General features: G+C 39.4%; 1 protein-coding gene across 1 annotated transcript; it reads left to right on the forward strand.

The window, feature by feature from the left end:
• The first annotated feature begins 10,963 nt into the window (after nt 1-10,963).
• Nucleotides 10,964-13,606, forward strand: HOXC11 (homeobox C11). Its single transcript, XM_067529578.1, has 2 exons — nt 10,964-11,639; nt 12,848-13,606. Exons 1-2 carry the CDS (start codon nt 10,964-10,966, stop codon nt 13,078-13,080), a joined length of 909 nt encoding a protein of 302 aa, XP_067385679.1. The 3' UTR covers nt 13,081-13,606.
• Nucleotides 13,607-19,796: the final 6,190 nt, after the last annotated feature.

Consider the following 19,796-nt stretch of genomic DNA (forward strand, 5'->3'; position numbering starts at 1 on the left):
GTGATAATAAAGATGAAAAGGATAAGAAAGATACAAAGATCAGTAGATTTGTATTCCTTGCAGGAGCTAACTTGCGAGGGTTTTCTAATGGATGGATGTTTGTAAGTCTCCGTAAAGTTTTTTTTTTTTAGAGGCTGGCTTCATTAAATAACTTTATTTTTATTCTGGAAAGGAAATGAACAATAAAAATAGGAACCTTTCAGAATAAATCTCTTTTCTAACCAGCGGTCTTTTCACCGTTGGGCGAAAAAGATTTTATGATCTGATTATTTTTATATAAAAATGACTGTTTCTGAAAATAAAGCATCTTTCGTGCTTTTGGAACTCTAGGAATTTAAATGGGTTTTTGGAGCTAAGTTTTTATTGTACTAGGAAGAGGCAGAAATCTTATTTTCCCTCCTCAGTCAAAATAAATCACCTCTTAGGTTTTATTTATGTCAAGGTGGAATAATAGAGCATGTGTTGAAAATCCTCATCTCCTTTTTAAAGGGGGTTTTGTTTTTAATTTTATAACTGAGTTAGCAATGCATCACCACAATGAACATATGAACTATCTGGATATCTCATTATATTGACCATAGCCAAAATTAATCTTCTTACTGGAAAAAGAAATCGTGTTAATAATAGTATTTTGTGCCCATCTGCATATTTACCTTCTCAAATATACATGCTCAATTGAGATATGTTGATAATTACAGGATCTGTGGAAATTCATTTTATTTTTATGATTAACTATTAAACTATTATGAGGTGATACTAATCTCTGCTAAAGGAAATAATTACAAAATTAGGTGTGGAAAAACATAGTTTGAAACCAAAGGTAACAGAGCAATGTTCCACAGATTGCAGAGCCAGTTTAAAAAAAAAAAAAGGATTACAGGCGAACATTTCTTCTGATCAAACTTTTTCTAATCTATATAAAGAAGAAATATTCTTTTCCGATGTATCTCTGACACGTGGCATAGACTTGGATCTTAGTTCTTTCATATAAAATAAGATTTTATAAACACACACACGTAAATATGTGGTGTGTTTGTAAATGTGTGTGTATTTATCCGTATACAATATCTGAATATATAAAATGCATATGTGTATGTATATATATATAATGTCACTGTAAGGGTGGTGTGTATGTATATTTTAAATATTTCTGTATAGGACCTTTATGCATGTATGTGAACACACCACATACACTCATATGTATTATATGTACACACACAACTTTGAAATATATATACGTATGTATTAACGCAAGATTAAATATACATATACATTTGCACATATATGTCCAGCTGTGTGTGTGTGTAAGTGTTTGCAACTTGGGTACTGAGAATTAGCCGCCTAAATCAATAGTTAGGCACCTACATGAGTGTCTTATTTTCAGAGCTCCTGTACTCCTGATAGTTCCCATTTAAATCAGTGGGAACTAAGAAACTCAGATCACGTATTTAGGTACCTCAAGTGTCCAGTTTTAGGGCCCCAAGTTTGAAAATTCTACCTATATATCTTTACATGTAAAGGAAGCTCTGAAAATACAACCCATATTATTTCATGTTCCCTCCGAATGGGAGCGCAAACAAGGATTGCATAGGTATTTATAACTGATCATATGTCTGTGTGTGAGAAAGAGAGAGAGAGGTTATCTCTTTATACAGCAATTGTGAGTGAGATAAAACAGGCATTTCTTTCTCTCACACACAAAGGCAGTCAGACACACACACACGTATATACATGCACACATGGATGTATATTTGGGGTTGGTTTTTTGTAGGTATTTGGACTTTTAATCACAAAGACCGGTATTTTCTCGAATTCTAAAAAAAAAAAAAAAAAAGTGATGGGCAAGTGTTTTCTTGAGTAAAATCAACCCAGCCGAGCCGAGGGGAATTTAGTCTCGAGAACATGTTGTAGCACCTCCCAAATAAACTGAAATATCCTGGAATTGTTGCTTGGTTCATTTTGAACCTGACTGGAGAAAGGGAGCGGGGGTCGAGAAGTAACCTACGCGCGGATTTCCACCTTTTGAAAATACCCTACGCGCGCAGCACCTTTCCCCATTCACAAGCAGGTTGGAGTTCAGTTAAAAAGTTCTGCAGGTTCGCCGGCCCGGAATAGAAAAGCACAACCCCCCCCCCCCCCCCACGACCTATGAGAATCAGGCTCGGCTTTTTTGAAAGACAGACAGAGAGAGAGAGAATTTGCGGTGTCTTACCGCACACAGCTGGGTTCGTAAACAAATCACTCATTAGCCCAGGCATGCTGGAGAGTTTGTCTCAGGAGCCGGCTAGTCTATAGGAGGAACCTTTGGTTGGTTTTCCAGGAGAAGAAGTTTTTATTTTTTCCCCCTCCTTTGTCCCCCTCTTGTTGAAATTGGAGAACACTGCACCCCGGTTTGCTGCTGCGAGACCTAAGCCAAGATCTTTTCGCGAATCCGGGAGAGCTTCTCCAGTTTGGTGCTAAGCTTTTTAGTCGGGTGACTTCTGTTTACAGCTGTCTGTCTGGGTGGGCGGGGGCCGCCATTGCAAAGTGAAGGTCAAGTTAGCATCCTACCTTATATGGAACACAGCGGTCCTCCATTTTCGTGCCTTTGTCAGAACACGCCTAATGGCACTACCATGGCTCAGTCTAGTAAACACGTTGCCTTTTTAAAAAGATATCCCCCCTTTAATTTGGGGGATGTGTGTGGGGGAGGGATGTATCTCAGGCACCGATGAAGATGGGGGGGGGGGGGAAGACGGTGAGAATGAGACCCGATTTCTTCATGACGATCGCTGATTTGGAAACTCTCATCTCCACCCCCGCCTCCCCCCGGATTATAGACTTCAGACAAGGTCTCTTTCTCTCCTCCCCCCCCCCCCCCCCTTGCAGCAAGATGCAAACACGTCTGCCATGGAGGAAATTAAACGTCTTACAGAAAAGTCCAATTAGGCGTTCATGGTTGGACATTACCATTTCCTCCAGAACACAGTGAAGTTCCCTCGGTAAGGAGAGGGGCGGTGGTGGGGTGGGGAAGAATTTCTTGCCACAAAAAAAAAACAAAAAAACCCAACCCCCCCCCAAAAACAAACCAAAAATATTTGAACATATAATAATCATTAAATAAGGGAAGCGGCTGGGAATCGACCCAATTCAGAGGCAGTGTTTCGAACTCCCTCAAAAGAAAACCTAGCAATGAAGTGAAGTTTAGCTGCAGTCTTTCACTGGGGGACACTTAAAAAAGACTTTACTATACTGCGGCAGTTTGTCTGACCCTAGCATCTGGTTCGATTGCAAATGTCGCTGTTAGAGGGCCCGTGCATAGCGGGGTGGAAAAGGTGCATGTTCCATACCTAAAATATATGTTATATTCCAGAGACGCTGAAACTAGCTAAGGGGGCGAGGGGGGGGGGTGAGCAAAATGCGATCATCGTTAAATAAAGTCGGTAAAAGTGCCCCATGGACAGTCTATTTCTCAAAATTAGATGCCCCTCCCCCTCCTTCATCCGGCGCTGTTTTCTGCGTGCGCAGGTTTGGGTAAATTTCCGCTCCCCCCCCCCCCCAAAAAAATGAATATGATCCATACCGTGTTCTATGAAAAATGGCAGGACTCAGAGACAGGGAGCTTGTCCTTGAAGGAAAATATCGATAGAGCCCCTTGTGCTTATTTACAGCGGATATAGCCAACGTCTGAGGTCTGCCAAGTGAAGCCCAGACATCCAAACTTTTATCTCCTACCTTCCTTTTAGCTCAAATGGCTCGGAATTCAGGCCAAGTGAAGTTTGGAACTGCAGAGGGATTCATTCACAGAAATGTGGAAAGATCCCTCAGACTTTTTCTTTTTTGGGGGGAGTAAATAAATCTTTGTTGGGGGGAAAAATGCTAGCCGGCTCTGGTCCATTAGATAAATGACTAGATCTCGCAATGACAGTTTCAAAAGCCACTTAATCTATGCAATGTGTGTCTGCATTTTCAGACCATTGCCAGATGTGCATCTCCAGCTTTATATACAGTTCTTATTTTCCAGAACTCACTATAATATATTGTTTACTTTGAGCTTTTGTGTGTCTGTGAGGGTTACCGGCGACAGCGGTTTGCTTCTCCTCCTCTGTATTTTGCAAAAGGGAGAATCAACAACAGAGTGGGAAATATGTTCATATTTTTAATACTCTTAGATTCCAAGAGGACTCAGCGACTCTCCTCAGGATACCAGCCCATGAACTATTTTTCTGTGATCCCCCTTTTTTTCTGGTCTCTCATGCCTTAGAAATTACACTTGGAGTTAAAATATGCCCAATACTCCGCTCTTAAAGCATAAGGTAGGATAAAATACTTAATAATTTCCATCGAAGAATAAACCCTTTAATCATCAATATCTCTATAGTTAAACATATTATTTAGATAGATAGATAGATAGTTAGATAGATAGATAGTTAGATAGATAGATAGATAGAACACTTATACTCCCACATATGGGGTGGAGTGAAGAGAAAAGATGAGTCTTTCGTCTACCAGTTTTGTATCCATAATTTATCTTCTCTCAAGTATTACATGAACAGGAGGTATTAAAGACACATATATTATTTTTTGAGAAAGACGGACCCAGGAAGTTGAATATATTCCTGAAGGATGAAGTCGGTTACAGTACAAAGCATTCAAACCTTGTCCCCCATAGAGAAAAAGGATATGTCCATTATCTCTCATGCTTCAGCTAAACATCAGAAACTATTAGGAGTGACAATGGTTGAAATGACCAAGAGAAGGAACTTTTAAAAGAGCACAGAGAGTTTCGGTTGCATTTGCATGGACGTGTATACTCCTAAATCTCTGTATTTATCCCTCTGTACTGTCTGGGTGAAAATAAACGGTAAATAAAGTACTTTGGATGTTCCAAACATGCACATTTCTACACGGACACATATTATATATATATATAGAGAGAGAGAGAGAGAGAGAAGCAGAGAGAGAAATGTCTCGCCACCATAAACAATATTCTCAAGAAACATTCATCCTGTATAACTGGCATATATGTTTACAAAATGGCACCACAGATCTACCCCAGAGGTTTTGTTTCCTTTTATTCTGATCAATGTGGTTTTTGAAGTAAAGTTCCAGAGCCGGTGCTGAGGTAGACTGAGAACAATTGAAATCTATCTCATCAAATGTTGAGGTTCTACTCGGATCAATGGGAGTTTGAGAGAAAAATATCCCCGCAGTCGCGGTAATGAAAGACATGCAGGAACCAACATATAAAAATGGATTTTTTAAAAAAAATATTTCCTATAAACCCATTGATTAAATACGATTCATGCTCACGTGTGTACATTTTTACTAGCGCCTTTCTTGCGGATTATCCGCGCCCCTTTAATTCTCTATTTTTCATAACGCGGTATTTTGCTAAGAAAATGAGTTTCAGCAGAATACACATTTCCTGTGCCACATTATCCGACATTTTAGGCAGTTCTGCACATTTCAAGGTTACCAACATGGACCATTTGGGAACTAAATCATTTCTGGAGTATTTGTGTTTGTAGTTTATGTATCTTGATTTCTATTTCTATAGGTGATTTTAGCAGGTTTGGAAAAATAAAAGATATTTTCTTGGTTAACGGCGCCATTTCGATTTTCAGAGCTTCATAATGACTATATTTTCCAGTACGAATATAAAAGAGGTTAGCCTGTCGTGAAGTTTCACTGTAATTCATTAAGCCGGAATATGTTCTACACATCTGTAGCCGTGGGGAAATTTAGTTCTGCAGGGGGTAATAATATTTTCATCACTGAATCCTACAGTCAACATCTCCTAGGAAAGGAAACATGCATTGAACTGTATTTTGGGGGGGCGAGGAGGGGGGAACCCAACAACAACAACAAAGTATGATCCGCTCAAATGGTAGGTGTATTCCTTGATGACTGCGCAAGATGAACTATTCCTTGTGTCTCGTTGGAGTCATTTCTATAAGAATCTGACACCCTGCGCACATTTCTACCATACAATATCTGCTTTGCCTGTGGTTAGGAAGCATAGTTTATCTGCTTTTATCTTTATTGAGTCCACATGATTGTGAACTTGCAGCTCAGGTCTAGAGAGATCTAAGTCCTTTTTCCCTTTGAATTGTTCACAGTTTATACAGTCTTCTTTAGTAGCCTGGCTTATATCCAATTAAATGTATCTTTGCCATTTGGGGACAATAATATTTTCCAAGAGCTTCCCACTTGTAGATATTGTCTCCAGCTTTAGATTTCCTGTAGACACATGCGGTCTATAGTAATCTGTTTACTGGCGTGGGTTTGTACACTTTTTTTTTTTTTTTTTAAAGTCTATGAGTCTTGTTTTTAGGCAGTAATTGTAGTACTGTAATGGGGGTTGGGGGTAGGAGAGGAATCAGCTTTAGAACATCTGACAGGCCAAAGTCATTAAGCATCAGAAGTCTGAGCCTATTTTGCATAAACATGTCAGATATCTGTGAAGCTGCCTGAAGGTACATCGACCAACGACATGATTGTACACTCAATTTTAATGCATTTGCAAACAGATCGGGAATGCATACAATTCTGAAAAATGCTGGTTTCCCAGATCCGCTAGCCAGAGTAAACTGTGATCCGCCATCTGAACTAGGCAAAGATGCAATGTATAAATAATGCATCAGATAGCTTGAAATCACAGCTCCTTTTAAATGCTTGGAATGCTGCAGTAAGTGGCTATGGTTAAAATGGTAAGTCAAATCAGTATAAATAATATTTTATTTTCTCTTTTCCAGTCAGTGGATTCCATACGGTACAGGCATGACTCGAATAAAGAGCTCTTTATGATGGCAAAAGCAGAAAACTTTTACCCAGTGATCACTGGAATGTTGATACCATTTTACACTGCATACGATAAATTAATCTGTTGGGAAGAGGCGAAGGAGAATCAAAATTTCCCATTGGGAAAAAAATGGGTGATTTATTGAGATTAGCTCAAGTGCTGGGTTGTCCTAAATGAAAATATGACTTAAGAAGTTTATAGCAATGAACTAAACCACTTTCGCAACTAAAAGGTTTGATTTCGCTACAGTTCTTGCTTCGGTTTGGCTCGTTCACTCAAAATGACCCCAAGTCTCCTTAAAGTTCATTTTAGCAACATAGACCACAGTTTACAAGGGTTGTGCAATGCCTATTTGCCTGTCGAAAACACAGTTGTGTAAAGTGTATTCTTCATATGGGGGCAAATGTATAGCCCTTGCGAGGTAAAAGGTGGTGGGTTTTGTAACACCTTATTCATGCAATGAACTCGAACCGCATTTAGATGCTTGTATGCAACAAACAGCCCGCTAGCTAGATACATGGGAATAACTGCGAGTGATAACAAGCCTCGGGAAGAATGTAAACGCTTCGCGTCCTCTGCTGCGTTTTCGTTTCCTCTGGTCATCTGAGGAAACAAAATACACTGCAAATATCGCCTCCACTGGGGCAGTTCATGGCAACCTCAAGATAGTATTGGAGCAACTTCCCTTAACAAAATAAAAGTGTTTCCTCCCCTCCCCCGCTCCTTGGGTTGTCTGTAGCTGTGTTTTGAATGAAGGAAATATTCATTTTATTTTATTTCATTGCCTAGTCGGTTGATAAATGAACTCGATTAAAGTTCAGGATCCCGCCAGTTGATCAGCATTAAACTCATTTGACTTTTTTTTTTTTTTTTTCTGAAGGGAACCAGAAGGAATGTGAGTCTGCAGTGTTCATTCTGTCTTTTATGGTAGTCACTTTGGTGGTCAAATTCAAGTGCTATGACTCCACAGCTGTCTCTTCTGTGCTTCCTTGCAGGAAGCCGGCAAATCCTGCCCTTTAAACTGGGTTTAAAAAACAAAATGGCATCAGGGCTTGTTTTAGAAATATTTACCTACTCAAAGCAATAAATTATTCACACACCTATAGGAAGCAAGTTCATGTGTGATACCACACGTACATTTTTAGCGACAACACCTAGGACTTTTCCTCCCCCACCCCCGAACGTACTCTTTTTCCTCAAAGAAAATGGAGAAGAAATAACCTCTAAACGTAACGTCTAAACCCCTCAGATTAAACCTGTATTTTACCAGGAGTCTTTTCGACCTGAGTTCGATTCTGCTCCATGCAGGTTGCAAAGAGGAGGTAATTGGGAGAAAAATAATTGCACTCATAAACAATAGCTTAGCATTATTAGTTTGCACTTAGTATTAATATTCGTCCATAAAAAGATCACTGACACTTTTATTAAAAGTTTTGCCCCAAATAACGCCAAAAACATACAATGGGGGCAGATTACAAAACTAAGACACGTATCCAAGTTCTTTACTTTCTGTTTATCAGCTGACGGTGCATTAGACGAAAAAAATACAGCCCGTTTTGAGATTATAGACATATGTACACACACCGAGGTCACTCAAAAAAAGCTTCCCTCCCCCCTCCCCCCCAAGATTTGTGGACAGAAAAACACCAAGGTTGAGAAGGATTCAATAAGTGTAAATAAAATAAACGCTCTATTGCTTTAAGACTGGCAACCTGGTTTAACTAAGGAAGAGTATGTATTCTTAGCATGAGAAGCCATCATGGGATCCATAATAAATGAATTGAAATCGAGATATATTGCAATGTGCTATAGTTTTGAAAGCTACACTGCACTGTCCACTGTATTTTTTCTTTGTTTCTTAAATGCTCAGACCTCAGCTCCGCGGCACGATACAGACCTGCCAATATATTTCCTATAATTAACATGAACTTTTCAAAAGCATTTTTCTTATCAGTGTCATAAGACTTATATTATTATTTTCCTCTGCGTCCGCTTCCTTCTAGGAGCTTGTGGAAGATGTACTTGTCTTTTCAGTTTCTGTTAATATTGCGTCGAAATGAACCTACCTGCGGACTAAAATGCAAAGAAAAAAATTAGGCCAGCGAAAATGAAAATTGAGAATAAAAATATCTAGTTTAAATGCTGCATCTCCGAGCTGAACAAGGTATATCTTATGTTTCCTGTATTGCAATCTATTATTACTTGGATGGAGTTGTGGATAGTTTTAAAGATGAAATGCTTAGCAAAACTAAAACATGCAGAAAATTATGTATTCTCCTAACAATATTGTTTACTGATCCATCATGTGTCTGAGCCTTGGTTATTTCTTCCTCTTGTTCGAATTTACTGCAACACTATTTGACAAGATCTCACTAATAAAGACATTTTACTCTGTGATTGTGTGCTAGTTTATCAGGAGATATCTAACCTTCTCCAAAGAGATCCCAATGATGGGGTTTAGTTGGGGGGGGAGGTGATTCTATGTAAATAGTTGAATTTGTATTTATTCTTCCTTTAACTGAACAATAGCAAAAGAGGAAATAAAGAAAATTAACCAGGTGGTGTCCTGCAATGAAAAGAAGGGGGGAAGGGAGTGACACAACAAGGGATTGCATTATTTTCACATAAATTGGAAAACACAAACATCTCCATTTGAAATAGAAATACCATGAACATTATTTTTCATCGCAGTCCCCAGACAAATTATTTCCAGTCCAGGTGAAGAAAAACGAGTAGTACACAGAGTAGGGGCTACCGGATAATTTGGTGTTAGAAAAGTTTGAAGCATGCAGCATATGCGAGATACATCTTGGAAACACCATCAGCCCACGGTATCACTTAATATTCTCTATTAATCCTGCAGGTATGCCTTTCCATATCATTTAGAGAAGAGCGTTTAGACAGACAATTGGTTGAAAACCTCGCAAAATATCTGATAGCACTCGCTAGCACGAGTGTTTCTTCCATCTCAACACACTGCAAAATAGAGACAAGCGTGACGTTCTTGGGGGCACAAAATACAAGACAAATGACTTTAATAAGACTCTCTCTTTTTTAATTCAGTTGGAAGAATAAAGGATGCTAGTAATTCTGTAAGTACATTCATTGATTGACAATAAACACTTGCATTAAATATTTAATATGCCACTCTTACATAATAAATATTTAACAAAACATTAAAGGAGGTTTTCGAATATTTATTAGGCACTGGCTTAATTTATTTGCTCTATTCCCTGATATATTACTAGTTCGATATCAAAAGTCATTAAGCCAGCCTTGAGATGGCTCAGTTTTAGTCTGAGGTAACTTTAAAGTTTGAAACTTTACACACACTGATATGGCTAAAGTGTGCATTTCCTTCAGTGAACGCCACTTTGGGTTATGTGCAGTTGATATGCACATAGCTAGAACGAGGTAATTAGCTCATGTTAGAAGCTTGCTAATTAGCCCCTTTCCCCCCTCCCCCTTCCCTCCCCAATTATATATTAAACTCTAATTTTCAAAGCCCAGTGGCCCAGAGATCTGGGTGCGCCCCACATATCCTGCCTCAAGATTTTGAGAAATGTTTGAAAACTTACTTATGGATCTTCAGCGCACTCCCCGGGTTTTTTAATTGAGCCTGCTTACAGACTTTACATTGTCACGCCTGAAATGTGACTAGAGTGGAAAGAAAAGAAAAGAGGGGGGGGGGGGAACCGTGGAAAAAATGCAGTTAAAATATCCCTAAGACCCTCCCTCAGCCCCCACCCACTCCCAGCAGCCCCCACCCCATATCCGAATCCTCGTGAAAAATAGAAAGCAGAATCCAAACTGGGAATAAGAAGAAGAAGAAGGAAAAAAAAAACCCAACAACTTCACAAGCCACCCCTTGTATTTGCCCTCTGCTTTGAATGCTTACAAGGGGTGTGCCTAAAAGAAAATGAATACAAAGCTGCAATTGATTTTCATAATGTTTCTGCGGTGTTTGAAAACCAATCGTTTGAACCTCTGAGATCTTACCTAAGTGAACCACTCCTACACATCTAAGTGCTCCAAACTGATATATGACAATATCTACTTTGGATCACGTGCTCCTTAGAGCGACTAAGACGGACAGCGCGTCATCTCGCCTTCCCAAATTTTTCCCCCTCTGCACATCGGATCCAAAACATCTATCTATAGAGCGAGAAAAGGAGAAAGATGTTTAACTCAGTGAACCTAGGAAACTTCTGTTCTCAATCGCGTAAAGAGAGGAGTGCTGACTTTGGAGACAGAGCAAGTTGCGCTTCCAATCTCTACCTCCCCAGCTGCACTTATTACGTCCCAGAATTTTCAACTGTGTCATCTTTCTTGCCACAGGCCCCCTCTCGCCAAATCTCCTACCCTTATTCCACTAACCTCCCTCAAGTGCAGCCAGTTCGAGAGGTCTCCTATGGTCTAGACCCCTCTAGTAAATGGCATCATAGAAGCAATTACGCATCGTGTTATTCCGCAGAAGATCTGATGCATAGAGAGTGTATCCCGCCTTCCACCATGACCGAAATGCTAATGAAAAACGAAAGCGTGTATAGCCACCACCATCCCAGCTCCAACCATCCTGCATCTACGGGATTCTATTCCAGCATGAACAAAAACAATGTCCTGCCCCAAGGTTTTGATCGGTTCTTCGAAAATGCCTACTGCGGGACAGAGAACCCGCCTGAGAACTGCCTGCAGAAAAGCGAGAGCAAACTGGAGTCCGACTCCCAGCCCAGTGCACTATCATCCCGCGCTGAGCCAGGCATAGACCCGGAAGACGAAGAGGAAAACACAAATCCAGGGTCTTCAGCCTCGTCTTCTTCTGTCAACAAGGAAGGAAGCAAAAACAGCAACTCGAGTAGGTAGAGCAGTAAATGCAAAGGTTAAGGGACTAGCCCGGTGTTTTGTCGGTCAAATTTTATGTGGAGTTTTATAAGCATTCAAAGGATTTTATTATAACCTACAAAGCTCTTTCTTCCAACGAGAAGAATTTTTACGATGGGAAAGCTCTTTGAAAAAATGGAGATGTTAGGCGCAGACACAGTATCTTAGAGTCTGTGAAATTTTAAAAGCACACCATCGTGGCAAATATTAACTTTGATCATGAACTTACATGAGCATTTTAAAAGGATTTGGTCCCGGGTTGCTGAGGGTAAAAGGCAATTGGGTAGAACACTGCTGTAGCTTCCTGTGCTTGCTTTTAGACACTAAGATGCGTGTAGAGTTATTTTTTAATTAAAAGGATATGTTCGAGCTTTCTTTCCTCTCTCTCTCTTGCTAGGGGTGTAGAGCTAAATGCAAAATGTGCAACGTTTTAATTCAATCCTGAGCTTTTGTTTTAGTGTATTCTATTATTTTTTTAATTGCATTGATTCTTCGCAAACCCTAGTGGAATGTCTGTCTTTTGTCATTAAGGTCATATTAAAAATAATCACTCCATTTCTAAGAAAACGTAGAGGCGTATTTTAATTTCTGCAGCCAAGCAACTTTTAAACTTGGCGATCACGGTGAGATTTTTCTCTCTCCCCTTTTGCTATTTGGTTTCATGATGAAAACAATGCATCCCTTTGCTGTTCAGATGCGGAATTCTATTTTACTTTGGTTCTTTTGGTGTGTGTGTGAGGGGGGGGGGGATTGGTACTGAAGTTAATCAAAAACTTATGCGGCATATAATGTCTAGTTCCTATAGTTCCAACATTGCTCATGCTGTTTCTATACAAATAACAGATTTGCAGCTTGAACGTATGTTTTTCAGCAGCTACAGTTTCATTAAAGCCTACTTAAATTAATAGTTGCCTCCAACCCCAATCTGTGCTTAGAAATATTTGTATGATAAAATCCTGTGCAGAAGTAGTGTATTTAGAACATAGCTAGGACACAATCCTTAAAACCATATATAACCTCACTTCTGCATTCTACTAACAATGGGTAAATAGAACAGTGGCGAAAGATATTATCCCATGCATTTATAAATATGGATATGTCCCTATATATGGGGTCAGATCTAGAGATGGGTCTGTGTGTTGCATTTGCTTAGTATTTACATTCCCTTCTGGTTCTTTTAAGGTGTTCCCCGTACAAGAAAGAAGAGATGTCCCTATTCGAAATTCCAGATCAGAGAGCTAGAGAGAGAATTTTTCTTCAATGTCTATATAAACAAAGAAAAGAGGCTTCAGTTGTCCAGGATGCTAAATCTCACTGACCGACAGGTTAAAATTTGGTTTCAAAACAGAAGAATGAAAGAAAAAAAATTAAGCAGAGACCGCCTGCAGTATTTTTCTGGAAATCCCTTATTGTGAACACATCTTTTTTCAATCTTCTCTGCTGGTGAAGTAGATCTGGGCTAAGAAGGAACATTGGAAGCATGGTTGTGGTCTGAGTCTCCAAACAACCTCAAAGTTTAAGCCTTTTCATTACTTATATTTGTATGTATGGAACAGTTCTAAGTAAAGAAAGGAGTTCAGTTATCTAAACGTTTAAAGGACCTGAAAACCATGGACTTTTTATTTAAAGTTTTGTCTGAATAACTGGGATTTTTTTTTTCATGTTGTCTCCCCTGGCCATTTGACTAAATCGCAGTGCTGTGTTATAATGATCATGGTCATGATTTAAATATGCAGTTAACATGTGCTATTCCAGGAGCGGCCAAAGCCTCCCTCTATGGTTAATTTAGATACCTTGATATGGGAGTGTGTGTGCGTGCGTGTGCGTGCACACATGCACACACACCGACCATTTGTGTTCTCTGCTATCCATGCCAAGAACTGTTGTCGAAACCTAATTTAAATATTCTGTTCCGTTGCAGAAAGCATGGCTTCATTTCAGTCTCCTCCTCCATATATATATGTGTGTGTATATATATACATATATATATATACATATATATATATACACACACACATATATATATGTGGGACTGCATAGAATATATATATCTATATTCTATGCAGTCCTACTTTTATATTTTGGGCGGGTTGCGGGGAGGGAGGGGTGTCTGGACGAGAATATATTTGCAATAACTGTCTCTAAGTGGTTTGTAAATACATTTCGTAATGCATTTTCTTCCGGATCTGGAAGAAGAACAACAACAAATAATAATAAAAGATCTTTGTGTATGTAAAGTGAATTCCCGGGAAACTCTGTGAAATTCTGTGGTAAATAAAGATATTGCAAGCTGTTCTACATCATGATTTTATTTGACCATTTTATTAGTACTTCCCCTCTTAAAAACCTCAATGCGGTCAATGCGGTATGGACTTTCAAATAGAACTTTTTATACCTAAATGGTAATGACATTAAATATATATATTTGATACCATCACTATATAATATATAATCATCCATATTCAGCTGGCTCAGTGCAATGTGGCATTGTCCGAATTGATATGACTTCTCTACATTTAAGTTCACATTTGTTGTGGAGTTCATTGTTCTCCTCGCCGAATTTAAATTTTTATTGGCATTTCTTGGCCCAAGATTAATACAACTGTGCATTTGGTTCCCTGTGTCTTGCTCTGTTTTTCCGGTTGTAATTAATCTTTTGCTCAATATATTAGACTTTTGTAAATGAGTGCAAGTCTGATTACACAAAAGAAGGTGCTGCATTTCCATAGAGTCAAGGATAAACTACCTTATAGGTCCAAAGCACAAATGCAAAGTCAAGTACTTAAATTCCTGGTTAAGGAAAACAAGTTCAACGCCCAGGCTTTTGGTACAGAAGTGCATTTTTATGTTTACACCAAGCCTTTCCCTTCCCTCTGAGCGTCTTAAAGAAACACAATTTGTTTTAAAGGGAAAAGAAAGATAGAAAATGCCGTCAGTCGTTTGATGCATGTATTTTGTGTATATAAAACAACTCGGGGATTTTTTGTTTTCTTTTGTTTGTTGTTTTTCAGCCTGAATCCTCCATACGTCGTGATGTGGAGTTTTGTATGGGAAAGAGCGGGGGATAAGAAAAGAGAAAAGAAAGAAAGACCAAAAGAACATCAGCAAAGAAACAACATATTATATTCCCATACATTGACAATGTTCTTGTAAAATTCTCATAATTGCTTTTAAATACAACCCTGTTGAATGAAAATACTTTGATGGTGGCTTCTGATTTTATTTGACAGCGGTAGGGGAAATTGCAAGCCACAAAAATGTGCTTCACTTGCACACACACACACACAAAGAATAAATGAAAAGCAACTTTTGTTTTCGTGATAGACCCAGCCTCGTTACGCCATGATATAATTTGAACGGGTGAGGTTCCTGGACGTGTTTCTCATTAAATGAGATGGAGACAGGGTTAAAAAAAATAATAATAATGAAAAGCTAGATGGCGAAGAACTTCTTTTCATTTATTTTTAGGACGTGGAAATGTTTAAGGAGGTCTGCCATGGCCATGCCAACCCTTTGGAAATCCAAAAACCTGGATTGGGTAGACATTTCCTTGATAGGATGGTGAATAAAATATGAAAGGGCTTTGAAATACGATGGAGACCAAAGCCAGGCTCCTCGCGCGGATGTAGCTACTCATTGCTACAGTCGAAGAGTTGCCAAAGAAAAGGGGACATTATTCATATAAACCCACCTTTCTTGAATGATTGTTTGCCAAACCTTTCCAAGGTTAGGAAAACCAAGGATAGGTGCAATAAGGTGCTTATCAGCAGGTCAGAAGCCGCAGTTAATGCTCCGTAGCAACCCCGGCTGTCCGGACAAAAGCTGGTCGTCTAGACATTGTAATAAAGCCTGCAGCACTAAACAGCTTAATTTTTCTTAATTACCCCGTCTGGCCATAGGAAAAGACTTCCGCAGTAAATAGTAAACAAATAAGGGTGTCTTGGCCAGGGATTTTTTTTTTTTCACCCTCCCCTTCCAAGTCTTCGGCTCGACCGCCGCACAATGAAACTGGAGGCCTAGTTCAAAGTTTTCCCCAGCTAAAATGGAATGCCAGTTGTAAAACCCAAGTTTATAGACCATGTGGGAGTTTACAACAACATCAAGCAGCAGTGCCATGTAGGAAAAGGCTGTTAATGTTCTTTTTGGGGGGGCGGGGGTGGCTGGCGAGGTGGGTGGGGGCTAGGTGAGGAAGTGGGGATGGATTGGGTACCACAGTGGGTGAACTTAGGAAGAGAGTTGGCTTTTATTTTGTTGCCCTGTGATGGATGTTTGAAATCCTCACACTTAACCGCAAAAAGCCAGCCCTGTAAGTGAAATTTGTATACTGAGATGATGCTCTTTATACTAGGGGGTGAAGGGGGGGGGGGGCGGGGGAGGGTGGAGGAAGGAGAGAGGTCCACAGGAAGAAAAATGTGAATATATGATGTCTTTGAACTTCAATAAAGTCAAGTCCATCACCTTTAACCCTTTTGTAATAAAGCGGAATCAGAAAGGCTTTCTGTGTTCCCGCCTCCGGAGAAAGAATCGGGCTGGAGGGGGGTGGACGGGTGGAGAATCCACATTTTTATTTAAATTCAAATTTTGGACCAAACGTGGCGTTTATGATGAGCTAAGATTTAACTCAGCTTCGCGGCGTCCAAGGCGTGTCGAAGAAGGCTTCGCACACGCTTTATTGTTCTTATAAACCTTTTGATATCTTAACGCATGAAAAGTTTTTATAACTTTGTTTGGCATAAAAGTTTTACAAGTGTTTTTTTATTATTATTATTATTATTATTTCCAGCTAATGTCCGTCACCATAAATGCGCCCTGATAGGCTGGGGGGGGTTGCTATATAGTTACGTTAATGACACACGGACTAATTGTGAAGGACCTTTCCATGTGACGTACGAACACATCAGCCCAACCTGTTTCCTATCCCTCCCTGGCTTCCCTACACAACATATTGGAAGCTGCTGTAGGTTACTTTGTTGTGAAATATTGCACAGGGGGAAGGAAGGCGAGGGAGCAAACTTCTAATTGGCTTCTTTGCAGAGTAATAACGTGCGTTTAAATGGGCTTCCAGACAGAGTAAATTGCTTCCACTTTTGCAGAAAATGCAGGTGGCTTTTTGTTTTGTTTTCGAAAGAACTGCAAATGCACGTCCAGGAATAAAGTGTTCCGGGGCTCTAGTTATGTTAGACATGGCTGTTCACTCACCACACACACATAGCCATACACACGACCACACACACATGCAGAAAGACACCGACTCACACTCTCCGGCCCGTTCTCGGGTTAAGGGACGTAAACTTGACTGTGTGATAACAGGGCGAGTTCTCTTTGGTGACATGTAAATAAACAACTCTGTTGAGGAACTCAGCAAGACCGGCAAACAATAGCCATGAGGGAAATCCATCCTGTTACCATTTGCTCTTTCCTCATGTGTTTGACGTGGCCTTGGGATTTGGCAAAAATGGGATTAGAAAATCCGAAGAACAAAGACAGTGGCTGTCGCAAATGGATTGGAAGCGACCATCAATTGAGCTAACCTTCGCCTGTGGACATAGGGTGAATTCATTTATTTGTGGGCGAGTAACTTTGGGAGAAGCCATGGCTAAGCCCGACGGAGAGCCAGGGCTGTGTACATGTAAAGAAATAGCTTGCTTCCCCAGTTTCCTGGTCTTGGAGACTCTCGTGGGTCAGAACATTTTCGAATGGCCACTGGCCATTAATTTTTTTCTCCTTCTTTACCCCCTCTTTGGGGGGGGGGGGGGAGGCAGGGAGGGCAGAGAATTTGATTCTGAAATACCGTGCGGAGCTCTGCCACTATGGGAGGAGGGGGGAGAGACTCACTTTTGTAAAGTAATTCTGGTTTTTAATGAAAGCATTTTTTAAACTGACACTGGAGTTAAAAACAAAAGAGCCATCCTGCTTCTTCTGGCTGGCGTGCATGGCTGAGTGCTTTTTTTGCTATCAAAGAAAATATTAAAACATGACTTATATTATTTTTTCCCCAAAATGGCGTCTAATTAAGGCCTGGCTTATCTGTCTTTAATAAAGTTGGGAAATATAGGATGCACAGCATATGTTAGATTTAAGCACGTTCTTCTGCTTTTGATAACTTCTAAATTACAACATGAAACCACAAGAATGCGTTTTGCAACCTCATAAGACTTTTTTCAAATCTTTAGTTTATGAATTAGAATATAGCCGATAGCTGAGGGAGCTCATAAAAGACTTTATTAGTTTTAGAGGGGTGGGGGGGGAAGTACAGCCTTAATGTAAACATTACAGTTGTTTATCCGCTACAAGTAGTTGGGTAAATTCGTTGGTTTTAATTGGTAAAAAGAGGGCTTAATACCTTTCTTGCAATTAAGTGATACAGTCTTAAACACATCTGTATCCACTGCTTTTAAAGTGCGGTTGATATAAACCGTATGTTTCTGTAGCAATGATTGCTAAAAGAGCTGAATCGCTTTGTATCAATTCAGTTTTGCAAATAATAAGTAATTAAGGAAACAGGAGACTTTGTTTCAAGGTTATATTCCAGGCTGCGGACTTTAAGGATAATTAAATAATACTCTGCATGGGTAGGTAGATACATATATGTATACCGTAGTACTATTTCCTGCAATTCTGCTGTAGCCACTACTAATTCTGTATTCGCAGACCTAGGTGAATCTAGTAAAATAAATGATCATATACTAGAACAAGTCTATGTAGCATATTTCAACCCAACAGGGGCGAAAATTCACGTCTATTCAAGTTTTTGAAATTGCTTCTTTTTTCCTTGTGCAAAAGTGGGCTTGTTAATTCCCCCCCCCCCACTCGTCTAATGACTGATAATTGGTTAAAACTGTGTTTGAAACCACAAAAGGTTATTTAGAAGCACTTCATCTATCGGAACTTCAACTTTATACACGCATTACCTACGATCTCAAAATATCAATATTTTAATACAACTTTCTGCAGATTTCCCACGACGGAATGCTTTGCTATTTTTCCTCATTTAGCATGCTTTAATATGTCACAACGCACCAGTCTTTTCACTTTTTTCCTTTTCCACACACCTTTTTCGCTAATGATCTTGTTTTCAAAGGATTAAATTGTGCCCAAGAAGTAAAAGACACCTATTTTCAAAACGTTTTCAAGTCTCCTTTTAGCTTAGAAATGTAACCATATCATGAAATATGGCCCAAAACGCGGATTGCTTTAGAAGCATACAGGAGTTTAGAATCTCAGCGCAGCTGTTCAGACTTCCCAATCTCTGATATGGACGATTTGTGGAATTATTTAAGTTTGTTAACACATTTGGAAAAACACACGAAACATTTCCCATTGAATTCGCTTTTTCAAAATCCAGGCATAACATTATTTTCTTCTGTCACCCTCACCACTCGTGACTCTATACGAATTACTTTCTCCAAATTTTATCCTCATGATCAAAGGGAATGGAAGGTAACCAGACTAAAACCAGTATATGAGTGTCTGAAGTGTGCTATGTTGGGCGCAGGAAAACGTAAACACAGTTTTCAATACGATCTCAAGGAACATAATATCATTCCATAATTCTATGACTTAAGTTACTCAGAAAGAAGGAAGTAGAATAAGAGGGATTGTAAAGTTTGATAGATTTCTTGTGGTGATAGTTTACAGTTTCTAAGCCAACATATAAAGGCGTGGGTTTTATTTTTGCATCACTGTTATTGTACTCCAGTGTACTTTGTCATAAATCAGAATTATTTCTACTACAACATGGGGCATAAGACCGGGCAGAAACACAAATTTAAGATAATCATTAAAATGGTGCTACCAAATCCTTCCTAGACGCGAAAATGAATGTTTGTAATAAAAACGTAAGAAAAGCTGGCAAAAAAATACAATGGACATAAGAGGCACTTCCGTGCATAACTCTCAGTTAAATAATTAGATTGAAAAGGGGACAAGCAAAATATTATGTGTAAGTTTGAGTTGTTCTTTGTTTGAGATATTACACACGTGCATTTTTAAATACATTTTAAATTCATAGGGAAAAAGGAGCTGGGAAGTCTCTTCCTCCCTTTTAGACACACTATGTGTGTCTAACAAAGAACACAGATTCTGCAGAACCACATTAGCTGATTTCTTGATATTTTAAGGCAATTATCTG

This window comes from Emydura macquarii, unplaced genomic scaffold (assembly GCF_026122565.2).
Source record: "Emydura macquarii macquarii isolate MOO-44397 ecotype Brisbane River unplaced genomic scaffold, CSIRO-AGI_Emac_v2 contig_2994, whole genome shotgun sequence".
NCBI lineage: Eukaryota > Metazoa > Chordata > Testudines > Chelidae > Emydura > Emydura macquarii.